General features: G+C 41.9%; 1 protein-coding gene across 7 annotated transcripts in view; it reads left to right on the top strand.

The window, feature by feature from the left end:
* Fak (protein tyrosine kinase 2 Fak) overlaps positions 1 to 14,137 on the top strand; it is a 33,343-nt gene that overhangs the window by 10,127 nt on the left and 9,079 nt on the right. For 3 of the 7 annotated variants that reach the window (XM_065476881.1, XM_065476880.1, XM_065476879.1), the window contains exon 1: positions 7,680 to 8,113. The exons of 2 other annotated variants lie outside the window; for them this stretch is intronic. In XM_065476881.1, the coding sequence (XP_065332953.1) occupies positions 7,770 to 8,113 (344 nt within the window). In that variant the 5' untranslated portion in view covers positions 7,680 to 7,769. Of the gene's footprint in view, positions 1 to 7,678; positions 8,114 to 14,137 lie in introns of those variants that run through there. 2 more of the 7 variants (XM_065476886.1, XM_065476882.1) reach the window with 2 other exon arrangements.

Here is a 14,137-nt window from a genome sequence, read left to right as displayed (position 1 = left end):
AAACAACGCTAAGCCAAATTAAAATGGAAAGTTTCGCCAGCCTCTTGATTTGAGCAGAGATCGAGAATTCTTTCGTGTGCGTCGAGCTGGATTTAATCAGCGAGACGAAATTTATCGAAGCGGAGAATCAATTACAAACCCAATAAAGTCGCTTTACGGCCGCGCCATTAACTTTAATTCGTAAGCGTGTAAATCGCCGCTCGCCGACTGGGAATCTGCGATGACGGCAAAAAACCTGGTCCATCAGCGCGCCCACTCCTTTTCAAACGAGCTCGATTATGGTCGTGTCGCTACAACCTAATTAATAAATCTGCTTCCGCTCGTCAGGCGCCCTTTGTCCAAATTTAACACGTGTTTTGGCGCCGCTATATTCGGGTCTGCCTCTTGCACACGCCCTTTTCCTATGCATTCAAATTCGCTTCCTCGAAAGGGCCGCGCTATGAATACTAACCAACCGCTTGGAAAGACAGACCCATTTGCATTTTTGATTAATTTGTTCACCTGTCGCTCGATTGGCCGACTAATCGTCTGGCTGCGGATTAATTGCGGCGTTTAAAGTCAGTGAGTATGCAGATGATTCCTTTTATTGAATCTCACATACAGCAAGTTAGTTTTAAATAATTACATCAAATCGCTTCATTAAAATTTAATTCACTTACTAAAACGACATATATTATTCCTGCCTTCTATTCACCAATGAAACCAAGCTTCCAGATTTGCACACAAATTCTCTAGAAACGCCGAGGTGTGCAGTGCGCAGTATGCACATGGCAACATTGGCTCTATTTCTCTCAGCACTCAACTGCAATTGTTTAATCGATAGCAAGTCGAGTGAGCTCTGCAACATTACTGCGCAGACTGAAATTGTCCTCTTCGAATCGAAGCAGACATCAAAAAGGGTTTTACTTCTCTGCAGTTCAGTATAGATAATGCATTTTTATCGCGTCTGAGCTCGACACATGAAAGAAAATGCAAGAATTTTTCCATTCCAATGAACCTGCCTTTTTTGTTTCAAAGTTTCATCTATGTAATGCTCTTCGAAAGCAGTGTTTCGGCCCACTGGACACGGCCGGGGTTGCTCCGGCGTGATTTTTTGCTTTCAAACCGCACTGCTCGCGCAGGTGTGTATAATTTTCCTGCTGCACACATATTCAGTGAATTGGTGTAACCAAGAAGGGCCTTTCATATAATGAAAGCGACAGAGGAAGGGATGCAGCCAGCCAGGGAGTCGATTGTAATTTATCCGTCGGAGCACACACACCGGATGCAGCGAACCTCTATCCACTATTCTAGTCACATGCAATATTGAGCGACAATTTGTGAGAACGGCTGCCTCACTGCATAATGTATGCAGCCGCTTAGCTGCACCCGACAAATTGCATTTTTCTTTTCGAAATTTTCACATTTTTATATGATGGGAATTAAATTTTTTCAAATTTTCTCCAAAATTTACATCGCTTGACCACGTTTTCTTGGCAGATTTCGATTCCTTTTCTTCAACATCTGTCCAACAGCGTTTAAAATCTTTTAGGGAAACTCTTTGTTGTGAAATAAAATAGGATTTCAAGTAGGGAGACAGTTCTCACCGTCTGAAAAGCATCCTAACTTTGCAGCCACTTTTCTAAAAGATGTACAGTCAATTTTGGCTTCAACTGATTTCTAAGGGATCAGTTCATGCATTGGCAACAAGCAATTTCCAGGATATCGCAGTATCCCATATAAAATTAGAAATAAATCAGTCTGCACGCTATATTCTGAAAAAGCTTTCATAATAAAAACAACAACATGATATCGTTAATATGCATCTCAGCAAATAATGACTTCTCCAGCTTTTTCAGATTAAATTTCTCATTAGGCATTGACGAGAACGTAAAACATAACCGCAGACAATGGTGAATAAATCACCTGAATGAATTTCTCCATTGTTAATGAGCACTGCTTGACTAAATTAATTTCATTTGTCGTCGTCTGAAAGGCTAATTGTTGGCCGAAATGGATGACTCACGTGTGGGATCCCGAGGGCGTTAAGCTCGACATGAATTAGAATAGGTTTCAAGTGAATTGACCACACACGATACACAACGATCGCGAGTAAATAAGTGTTCAAACAAACATATCTAGCGAAATGCAACACCAACCTATGTATGTTGAACAACAAACCGCATCCAGCATCACTCTCCTGAGGTCTGCTGTTTACGCCTGTTGGTTGGAACGAGCATAAAAGAAAAAACCGGTGTTTGTTTGAAAAGAAAATTAGTTTTTAGGTGCTTTTATTTGAACTAAATTTATTTTATATTTCAATTGTTAGCGTCACAGCGGCGCGCCTCACGGGGAAACGCGGAACCGAGGGAAGCAGCGTCGTGATTTACTGCAATTTCAGAAGACAATGAGGTGATAAAAAGGCTGTTGTTTGCCGACTTGTTTCGCTGATATCCTGCTCATATCATTATCCTCCTTTGTCGCTGCTGCAGCCGAGAAGATAAAACTTTGTCGCCGCGCCGTTGCCTTATCCCCTCATTTTGCCTTCCAGACAAAAACAATAGTCCGTGTGATAACGTGCCAAATTCAATTTTCTCTGTTGAACGAGTGCAGCAAATATCTAGAGCACAGACCTAATTTATTTTAGAATTCCAAGGGCAATGCCACAACTTATCTAGAATTTTTTTTAGGAAAGTTTAAAAGAATTTAATGACTGGACAAAATGTCCAAGATTTCTTTTTGGTTAATTGGAAAATAAGCTCGTTAAAATTCAGCGCGATAAAAACGAGTACAAAGCTTTTTACTTGTCGTATGCAAATATTCAGAGCAGAAAGATGTGCTGCTGGTCGACCGAGAGGTGAGTCACAAACTTTCTGGGTGGAGTCTCTCGGCTGCGGTCACTTTTTATCGCCAAAGTCGGCCAAACAATCTTTGAAAAGGTCGGGCCAATTAGGACGGAAGTACGAAACTTGGCCCGCTTATTCTATTGTTCTACGGAATCTTAATTTCTGTTTCGCAGCCAAACAATCATATCGTGTTTGTCTGATTTCTAGCTAATATCCTATTTTTGAAGTCGCCTTGTTAAGTGTGGAGGCATTTGTTCAGATTATAACGTTTTGACGGGAGGGACAGTAAAAACTGGCAAACGCGCGGGCGGATTTTATCAGCAGGATTCTTCTGAAAATAGCGCAAATCCGTGTGAGATGCTCGGCTCTAATAAAGGAGTGAAGCGGCACTCAACTTTTTACTTCCATCCCCCACGAAGTGCTGCCATGCCATTTCAAAGGGAACGAATTTAACTCTCGAGGACGGCTCCATTTTCTGCTCTTGCGGGGGAATCGTCAATTATCGGTCCTTTGAGGCATCCCAAACACGATAATTACCTTTCAGAAGCGGCTTTTCTAACTCGAGTGCCGCTACATAAAAAGATACAATCGACTTTCAGGCGCACCCAACTTTTTGCCACAATCGAGAAAATTGTTGATTGGCTCTCTTAATTATAATGGTCCGATTTGCGCAGGCAATAAACACACTTATATTGCGGTGAAAATGCCCTGTAATTGACCCAATTTGTATACTAAAAACGGTGGGAGTCTGTCGGAGCGAGCAGTTTGTCAAAATTAGAAAGAGAATTACTCTGCGCAGCCTGCATGGTGTTTATCTCGAATCGTCAGCTTTTTGAAAAGCACCAACACTTCTTTTAACGCCTCTAAAGTAGCTTAATACGCATCGAAATCAAGATGCAAGCTCTTTACATTTTCACCGTTTTAGTTTTAAATTTAACTCGATCCGTTAATTTGGAGCTTCGGCGTGCACGGGAGCGCCCAGGTGCTTCCCATCGAAACATTTTTTCGAACATTTCTGGTTCCTTTAAACAATAAAAGTGGGTACAAGCCTCTTTAGCATCGAGCAGTTGAAGCATGACTGCTTTTTGTACACACGGCAGAGCCGATTATGTCTGTTGTTTAATAAAGCGAGCTGCTTTTAATATACACAAATAAATTAGCCGCTTTTCCTGCCGCCCATGCAAGCCACGCCTGCGCTCACTCTTTGCAATGCATCAGATTTTCCAGCAATTCCTCATTTACAATGAGCTCGTAAATTAGCTTTTACCCCCGGTTTTATGTAAAAATCGAGAGCAGGAATGTAAGGTGGCCATGCAACCAAGATTTATATTTTTATTGCTTTTACGCTCGGTGCCAATATTATATTGGACGTGAGCACGCGCATTCTTGCATTATTTGTCGGGCAGCCGCTGGCTCATAAAAAGGCGAGCGACACGCAGTACATTTTAACAAGCTTCCCTGCCATGCAAATAACTTTACTACACAGGACCCCAGGAGGACGGAATGTCGTGAGGATAATTTTCCAAGCTGCCGCAAGATGACGCAGAGCTAGGATATATCTTCAAAAGTTTATTGATTTAAATGCTACAGACAAAAAGAAATGTTATTATGGCACATTGAATAGAAACAGGAACGTGCGATAGAATATATTGAGATGATGCAATATTATGCCCTGGGAAAAAACCTTCTTCCACGAAAGTTATATTTGAAGTGGGTCGATTGTTTGCGCGGTAAAAATGTTGTCCTTTTTGTCTCAGCTTCGCCCACCAAAATAGAGCACTTTTATTTTTACAACCACGCCAAAGGGAAAATTTTTTCATAGCAAAATCAATTTTCTGGGTCGCGTTGCACCTTTTTGCCCCAAGTGAAACAAAAACCGATGTTCACAGAAGTGCATAGTGGAGGCAATACGTTTTGGCGGCACCACGACAGCCAAAATAAAGAGGCTGTTGTCGCACCCGCCTGCTGCCATCCGTCAGAAAAAAGATGAAATTTCGGTGCCTGGCATGTGTTTGCTTTGAAGATGCATTCTGTGTTTGACGAGCGATGTTGGCCGTTGGCTTTGAAAAAGACAGCTCTTTTATTCTATCCAAACGTGTGAATCTAATAATTCCTTTTTCCAAATGCGTCTAATTTTTTCTTATCTCAAGAGGGAAAGTTAAAAAAGAGAAGACCTTTTAAAACATCATGTTGACAAGAGAGACCCAGATAATGGACGCCCTAGTGAGGTGAGAAATCGGAATTTTCTAGATAATTTTTTGCACGTTTTTCTTCAAGGTGCAACGACGTCAATGGTTTTCCAGCTATTTGAATTTGTGCCTAACAGGAAATTAGATGATAATTATTTTAGTCTCTGAACATAATGACTTTAATTATACACAACCTGAAGTCGGTTTGGTGTGTAAAAGTCTTTTGCTACGTCCATCTGTCCACCTTGGACGAAAAAGTAGAAATTAGTCATCAACTCGTTTGTCGGCGCAAGTGAAAAATCTGCGCCGCCTTGAAGGCATGTAGTTTGGGCATTGTTGCAGACGGAGGTATGCAAATGACGACATTGAAAGCAATTTCTGCGCCCACTCTTATCTAGCAGACCCACGTGCGTTTCATACCTGAGGGGACAGGTGGAGTAAGCAGAGAAATTTCAGGCGTTGAGGTCATTTTTGGGCAGCAGACTGCTTGGCGCGGCATCGTTTGCCCTTTGATTGATGATGATGCGCGTCATCAATTAAAACATCAAGCTTCCGCTTTGAAGATTGATTGATTGATCGGGCTATCGGCGAAATTGGCCTCTTTTTCTGAGTGTTTGACAACTGCCGAGGTCGAAAGAGCTCAAAGACTCTGCCAAGATAAAAACGGCGCATGGAGGAACATGTGTGTGCTGGCGGTCGAGCGTGAAAAGCGTTGAGAAAAAACACAATTAATGTTTTATAGAGCCAACTAAAAAATATACATTTCATTATAAATGATCTTCTTTAGACACTGATTTTAATTAAGGGATTTCGAACCATATGCGTTCACATGGAAAATAAACAACGCAATGCGGTCAGCGCATATAATAATACTGTTAGTTCAGATTTGAAAGCATGAGAAGCAGTGTGAGCAGTAATGCCGGCAATTTGAATTGATATACTATATTTTTACCATTTGTAACGTGCGCGTCGTTATGAAAATGACTTGTGGAGAGGCTGAAATCATCACACGAGACGCATTGCACTGCATTTTCCGTTGGTTTTACGAGCGAGTGTCAGTGGCAGATAGTACAAGAGAGGCATGCTAATGAAATATGGATTGTGTCTGCATAAAACCACGCGATAATCTGCTCGTTTTTACGACGCTATCGAGAACAGCAAGCAGTGGAAACTGGAAACGTGAGAGTTTCCTGATGCACACACGTGCAATTAAAGTCGCAATCGCGATAATTCCCAGTATTGTGTATTGTACAAAAAAAGCGCAATAATATAAATAATTGAAACTTAATTACATTTTCGCTCGATCACTGTCAACGGAGGAAAGGATAATTGCGACGCGTCGGTTCGTGTTAAGAAAAAAGCTTCCTTCATGCAAAAGCGACAAATTCCACTGCAATAAAATAAAAAGTCAGTGTTCTCAACTGCTGCTGCTTTTGATTAAAAAAATTGGACCAACAAAGCAAATAACTAGCGTGTGTGTATGCGCTCGCGGAAACAATAGCGATGTTTTCCATTTTGAAAATTGGCTGCCTGCACACAAGGGGATTCGAAAGAGAGCAGTGACATCAGCCGTTTTTGCCGCACTAAATGCTTATTGGCAGACCACCCAAATGTAACATTCAACGCTCGCAATTAACTCTGTGTATATAGTGTAGGCAGCCAAATTACTCATCGAGCTCATTGGGCAAAATAATATTAAATTACGACATTGATTGCAATCTGGTGAGGACTCCGATGTTGCATTTTGATTCAAGTGGTTTCATGCAGTTACGACGAAACAAAACAATTTCAATTTTAAATTATAGTTTGTTTTATAGATGAAACTTTAATTTTTAAAATTGGTTTATCGTTTCAAAAATAAAGTCAATCAAGGAAGAGTTGGCAAATCTATTTTAAATTTATTAAAGTAGAGCTTCACAGAGCAACAAATTAGAATATTTTGCTTTGTTGAGTGTAGCATAAGTAGTTCATTCAGTTTAATGTTTGTGAACTTTAGCCACAGTTCAAGCAATGTTGATATCAGACCGTTGGAACAGTTAAATTTTAGATTTTGCCAAATTTATCGGGAAATTAAATGTTTTTTCACTTGATTTTGATCCCTCTCGTCACGATTTATCCAATAGTTCGCGAATTTTTAGGAAAATTCCCTGAATTGTGAAAAAATCGTAGTCTTACAGTAGGGAGACAGTGCTTAAGTAGGCGATTTACTCAAAAATTGAGGAAAATTTAAGCTTTTTCCTAATTTTTAGTTAGAGTGTTTCAAGTAGAGGTAAAAAGGATTTTTCACAAATGTCCTGTAAAGCTTTACTTTAAAGCTAGACTTAAGGCATACTAAATCTCTGTTGGTAGAAACAAAACGAAATGAACCAAAAAGTAATAAATTTTGGCTGTTACAAAACGAAATAGCGTGCTTAAAGAAAGCGTTTCAATCCGTGCGCACAACACAGCAGGCTCTGTTCCGAAATAGCCGGTCGGGGGGCAGAGGGTGCTCGCGCGAATATTTCGCCCGCGTGTTGTTGCCGACGGTGGTTTTTTTCTCTTCTCGTTTCATTTTGCGCGTCTTTAATCGGCGGCTCGGCCTTGTGTTGTGTGTGTACGAGCGGCGCGGCAACGGCAACCCACCAGCCGAGCCGACACAGACACTCGGCTCGCCTGCTCGCTCGCCTCTTCAGTCAGTCGAACGCGGCTCTCGGGTGCGCTCACGCCTCTCAACCGAGTTTCTCGTTCCTGAAATGAGCCAGCAGTGAAATCCGCGATGCTCGAACTGCTGCGCGCCTCGGCGCCGACGCCGCCCGGCTCTCGGCGCGAACGCCAGCGTCGGCGCCACTCGGTGGCCGGCGCCGTGCCCAACGGCAAGCCCAAGTCGCGGGAATCGTCGCCGCCGAGCGTCGAAGCGGGTGACACGCAGCACCTGGCGCGCCTCCTCTGCGCCTTCGAGTGCGTCAACATCTCGCAGCAGCAGGCGCCGCGGCGCCGAAATGCGCCGAGAGCGGTCCCACCCGAGTTGCCAACAGGCGCGACGGACACGCGGCGCCGATCGATCGTTTTCAACCCTCCTAATGCAATCGATATTGGAGCATTTATCGGGCAGTCCATCAGGTTAGTTACAAAATATAGACAAAGATTTTCAACAATTTTTAAATGATATAATTTGAATATCAACTGTTTGTCGTAATATTTTGTTTTTATTTTATGTAGTTGGGCTGAAAACTTGTCAATAAATATTTAGGAAAACGGAAATTACTTAAAATATTTGGTTTGTTTATTACAACTTATATTTTGAAAAATCATTCAGCTTTATTAAGAATGCATTTATTTAAAAATTGTTTGTCCTGGGAGCCTGACTAATATTGGGGAATATCCATGACAAAACCGTGCGTTATAAAATTAATTTAAAATTTGCAACTTTATTATGAGAATTCCGCAGGGTTGCATTTGCTTACCACCAGTTTTTAACGGTTTTTGCCAATTTCTTGCGCAAGAAATTAATTTATTCCATATTTCCCCAGTGTAAATCCAAAATTTGCGTTCGGAGTGGTCAAAATTTCCTCTAATGTGCGTATTTTTTCTTTTAAATTCCTATTTGCTGCCTCAATTTCATTTTTTTCAAGCTAATAATTAGAAAACGCTTTTTACCACTGCACTAAAATTTTTTAATTGTTTTTTTGCAACCCTGGAATTCTCCCATTAGTTTTCGCCCTCCTTAAATAAATAAACAAAGAAAACTAACTTTACTATAGTTTGACAACGCATCCAGACTGAATTTATTGCAATGCAAGTGATTCCACAAAAGCCAGGCAAATTCCTGTTTTCTTTGGCTTTTCTCGTATGAACGGTATGAACAGAGCCTCTCTTATCCTGTGAGCAGATAACAGTGTTGTCTAATGCAGTCATAAAAGGCAGAAGAATGCAAATTCCTCTGCTGGAGACATTAACGCGATCAAATTTATGCTTATGTTCGGTGCGTATACTCGGCCCATAAAATATATTTTTCCGAAACAATTGACATTGAAATGTATTTTGGCGCCACACCCTCGGGAATAAAGCACAATGAATAAAAACGATCGCCCGCCCGCCCGGAATCGAAAGTTTGGGCCCAACCCATTTGTCATGTGCTCGGCAGCGAACACGCACTCTGAACCAACAGGTAAATCTGCTGCTCCAGCCGAGAGTAAAAATAGGGATGACGTCACGCGGTCGTGATGCGCCCTCGCCCCGTTTCTGTGTCAATCACCTCGTCCTCTCATTACCAGTCGATTGTTCCTCGTGTTTACATTCTAATCAAAGCCGAGCAGACGCACCATTTCGGGAAACAATAATATTTTCATTCGACGCCAACGGCTTCCGGGCGTACGCATTTTCTGGCCTTTTCACTACTATCTTGTGCGCGAGTGACAAACCAAAGGGATACACATGTTGTGATATTTCGGGACGCTTCCTCAATTACCAGCCCATATATTTATTTCAACCGACGTACGGTTTCGAAAATGTGTTATTGTCTCGAGTTGCCACGATCGTTTGTGCTGCAATAAAAAGACAATGCGCAATCGTTTCGTAAAAAAAAATGTTTGTTATAACCATGAAATTGGAGTGCAGATTGTGTTTCCTCTGCCAGTTACGACACAAGTGATATTGAAATTTCAGACCATTTTCGCTTCAAGCTTTACGCAAATATTTCTACCTTACAGAAAATAGGTAATATAATTTTCGGAGCTGGGAGAAATCATTCTAAATAAAACATTGGTTTCGATTTAAGGAGAAGTTGAAAGGGCATATTTATGATAATTATATCCCAAATTAATTTAGATAAACTATTTAATGAATTCTATTGAAACAAATGTTGTATAGCAAAGGTTATTTTCGAGGCGAGCGTCTATTCCTGCCCAATTAAAAGTTCACAAATTTCACACATCCTTTTGGGCAGAAAATCTCTGGTCTCTCGTTATTCCTGACGAGCCTTTCGACGCACCTGGGCCGATAAAATCGACCATTTGAATAATAACAAGCCGCCAGGGATGGCTTGCACGGAAATTTATTCAAGCGCCGTCATAAAACGCGCGCCGAGCGGCGATTAAAATGCGAAAAGCAAAGGTCCCCCGGAAGTTTGTTCGCCCGACGTAATGCGAAAATGTGTTTAGCCAGCATCCACTGCCATATTTGGTGCGATCATGACACTACATAATAAATCGCCGCTCTCAGCCGCTTTTTCACGCGTTACCGACTCGCATATAAAATAAAATGTACATATGTATCGCAGCAGCAGCTGCACCTCTGCCGTTTGCCCTTTTGCTCGCCAGTGCGAATAAAAACGGCCGGAAATTCGCTACAACGAAAATCAATTACCGCCGCTGCTTCGTCTTCGCAACCTGCAAGAATGCGAACAAATGCTGGCTTTGAAATAATGGAAGAAGAAAAAACTAAGAGGCGCAGTTGTAGCAGAATAGTTCAATTAGCCACAAGTTTGACTGGTTCCTTGTAAAGGTCAAGATAAAAATCAACTGCTATTTTTACTTGACGATAGTGGCATTCCATTTAGGTAGGAGAAAATCCAATTCCGTCTCTCAATTTGATGCTAGATTCACAAGCAAATAATATGTGCAGGGTTAGTAATCCAAAGAAATGTTAAGAAAAAAAATTCAAAACTATTTAGAGTCAAGGTTATTTGACCCTCGCATGTCCCAAGGCAAAACATTGAAATTTGTCACCACAATCTGCCCCGAAAAGCTCGTTTCCAATCATTCAGCCAATCAGATGGATTAATTTGCTCGCCACCCGGAGGAATTTATTTATTAGAAGTTTGGCCAGCCAGAAGGTCAGCCGGCTGTAAAGTGTTGCCTGTAACGAGTATTTTCGCTCCATGCAAATGAGTTTGAGTGTAACTCAAAATGCAAATATCCTACTCGAGAGAGTGAGGAAAAATAAAGCGGACACTTCTCTCGCTCCTCGGGCGCAATTAATTACAGCGCAAATAAAGGCCGCGAAGGAGGAGTCGCCTGACATCGCATCAATTGATTTATTTATCTGATTGTGTGCCGGACAGTGAGGAAAATATTAATTGACCGCCGCATGCTTTAAAGAAATAGTGTCGCTTGGAATTTTCATTCGCTTGTTGCAGCACTGCGTCAGCTGTTCAAACTGAATTTCTCAATTGGATTATTTTTGGAAATTATTGCAACCCCTAGAATTGAGGATTAAAGGCTTAAGTTGAACTGCTCCACGAAAAAGGCCGTTTTTTACGGCATAGTTCCCCTTAAAAAGCAGCAACAACTTCATTAAAGGACGAAAAAGAACTTGTTCAATTTTTCACGAGCAGTTGGAATTTCAAGCGGCAATTAAAGGATCAGGTTTGATCTTGATCAGGAAACAAACATGTAAATTCCAGCCCTCATGGCCAATTAAATAAATTCGCAAACCAAAAAAAAATCGCTTATCAAATTATGCTTATTTATATTCGCCCGGCTTGGCTCATTGTAGCTAAATTAATTAGCTGTTTATTCTGAGCATGCTCGAGCAGCAATTAAAATATTAATTATAATCTGAATCGCTCATGGAATGTCGACGAGCGCAAGTTTATAATTGCTTATAAACAAGCAGTATGCTTTTGTTAATAACCCGCGACCGGTGCATGCATGGCCTTGTATGATAATTTTGCTTGTTGTTTTAATTTAAATATTCAGCACGATCAGCCAATAACGTGCAATTAATTGACAACGGCCTTTCCGCACTTATGCTGCCAAGTGCGATCAGCATAATTTAATCACAATTATGCGCACAAACAACCCATATAAATTGTTTAACTTTTTTATTACTAAAATGTGCCACCGGATTGTTTTTATTTTATTAAAAAGCCTTGCAAATTACTTGAAAATGCCAAAATGCTAATCTTATCAGGCAGCTCTAAAAATAAATCACTTTTCTGCCACAAAGTGAGCTATAATTGAGTTCGTCTGGCGCTTCCATGATACAAAGCTGCGTTTTCCACACGAGCAGAGAGCGTCAAGTGAGTCACTCAAGAGGCGGCTAATGCGCCGAACGGTCGTTTATTCTTCACGTGCTCTTCCATATAATTTCCGCTGCTCGGCTGCAGCAGACGGCGATTATCACTTCGAAAAGGGGGGCTCTAATAACATGTATTCGTAGATGCATTGTTTGTGGGTGTACGCGAGAAACGATCATTGTGTTTAGCTATTAGCCAAAGGGGCTCCGCGTTAGATTGGGTGTCGGACACTCAATACTTTCAAGGGCTAATCTTATCACCTAAATCATATTTCCTCTGCGGCCGATCATTTCATACCATGAATATATTACCTCGGCGTCGAGATATAGCCATGAAGTTCGACTTTTATCTCCCGTCCCGCCGACTTGATAAAGAAAAATGTATTCTTTTGTTTCACTTCCTTTCAAAAGGGAAGAACGCACGCTTTTCTTTCCTTACCGCGAAGAATCGTGAAAGTCTTCAAAATCGATTCCCCTAAAACCGTTTTGTCGTTTCCAATTTTGGCCACGCCGGAAATTCCTTCCAAACACAAGCAGAGTCCATTGATGCTGCTGCTAATAACATCATAAAAAATATTTAGTGAGCAGTAATGCGAGCGGGCTGCACCCATACCACTTTTGCCTTCCAGCTGACTTCCAACCGCGCTGATACATCATAACTGGAACACAATTAGAACGTGGGCGCGCATTCGTGGGAGCTCCAGACACTAACTAACTTCCTTCGGGCCCTGACTAAACTTTTCTTTCCTCCTCGAAATGTGGAAATCATCTGCATAATTGCCTCTCGTGACTGACAAATTCTGGAAATTAGGAAGCAAGATTAGAAATGCGTGTGTTTGTTCAGGACGAATGGCTGTGATGACAATTTTTCATCATGCCAAAGAAAGTGACGATGCAATAAAACGACAATAATTGTCCCGTGCACTTGTTATGCAAATGAAATAGGCCATTCGGACAATAATCCCATGGGATAATAAAAATTTAATGCAAATTCGTGGTCGGGGGCAGGCTGAAAAAACGGTAATGGCCGGCGGCGGCTGCGAAAAGCAGGGAAGGCCAGCTAACACAAACAGACACCTCTGCGGCGGCCGAAGAGCGTGTCCACCCACGGCGGCCGGCGCGGCGAGCACTGCGATTCGGATATTGAACTGATGTCATCCATTTTTGTGCCACAATGCTCTCGGCCCACGAGCGCCTCGGTTTGCGATTACAGCCGCCGATAAACGCGGCCGGTTTGTTTATTGTTGTCTTGTTCGAAAAGACCCGAACGCGCTACCGACTTGCACTTGTAATAAAATCCGATCTACAATGGAATATGATGAATGCTTACAATGGATTGTAAAGTCGTAGCTATAAAACTGATTTGAAATTGTGTTCGCATCGCCCTCTGAGATTAACTCCGAGCCCAGAAAATAAAGTCGATATCCGGCAGGGTGTGACAGGGATTCGGAAAAATAGGAAACGGCTATTGATGTCCATTTTCTCGTGGCACAAACCAGGGCCGGACTGGCCTATCGGCAAGGGACTCAAAAAAATTACCCCGCACTCGCACAAACTCAACCCCTCGAGAAATTCCGTCAAGCCTCTTGGAACGAGTGCATAAATTTCGTCTCTTTATGTGTTCATTCATACGGGCTGATTCAATGAATCAAAAGTCAAGTGGGTTGTTTTGCGTGCAGACGAGTCTGCAGGCATGAATCGATTTCGCAACTCGCCGAGAGACGCACGGCCAATAAATTCACTGGGCACTGAATCCGTGCAGCCGTTCGCCAGGAATATTAAAATAGTGAGGCAGATGCGAAGATTATTTTGAGCGCACAACACAATGGGCCATTAATTTGCATATTCAGCTTTGGAAACAATTCCAAATTGAAATCGCACGCAGCCAGAGTTCGTTTGAGATTGAAGCCGAGACTTCGTGTTTCTATATAGCGTCACATTGAATTTCCTGATGTAAAAAAATAGCACGGCGCTTCGGGATATTTTACAAATCTCTCGACGTTTGACGTGCGGGTACCATTTTTAAGGAAAAACACACGACTGGCCCACCCACGTGTGTGTATCTCTTTTCTCACACTGACAAACAAACAAACAAACAAACAAACAGACAAGTGTCTAGAGATTTAT

This window comes from Cloeon dipterum, chromosome 1 (assembly GCF_949628265.1).
Source record: "Cloeon dipterum chromosome 1, ieCloDipt1.1, whole genome shotgun sequence".
NCBI lineage: Eukaryota > Metazoa > Arthropoda > Insecta > Ephemeroptera > Baetidae > Cloeon > Cloeon dipterum.
The sequence above is the reverse complement of the archived record's forward strand: the minus strand, read 5'-3'. Positions and strand labels throughout refer to the sequence as shown.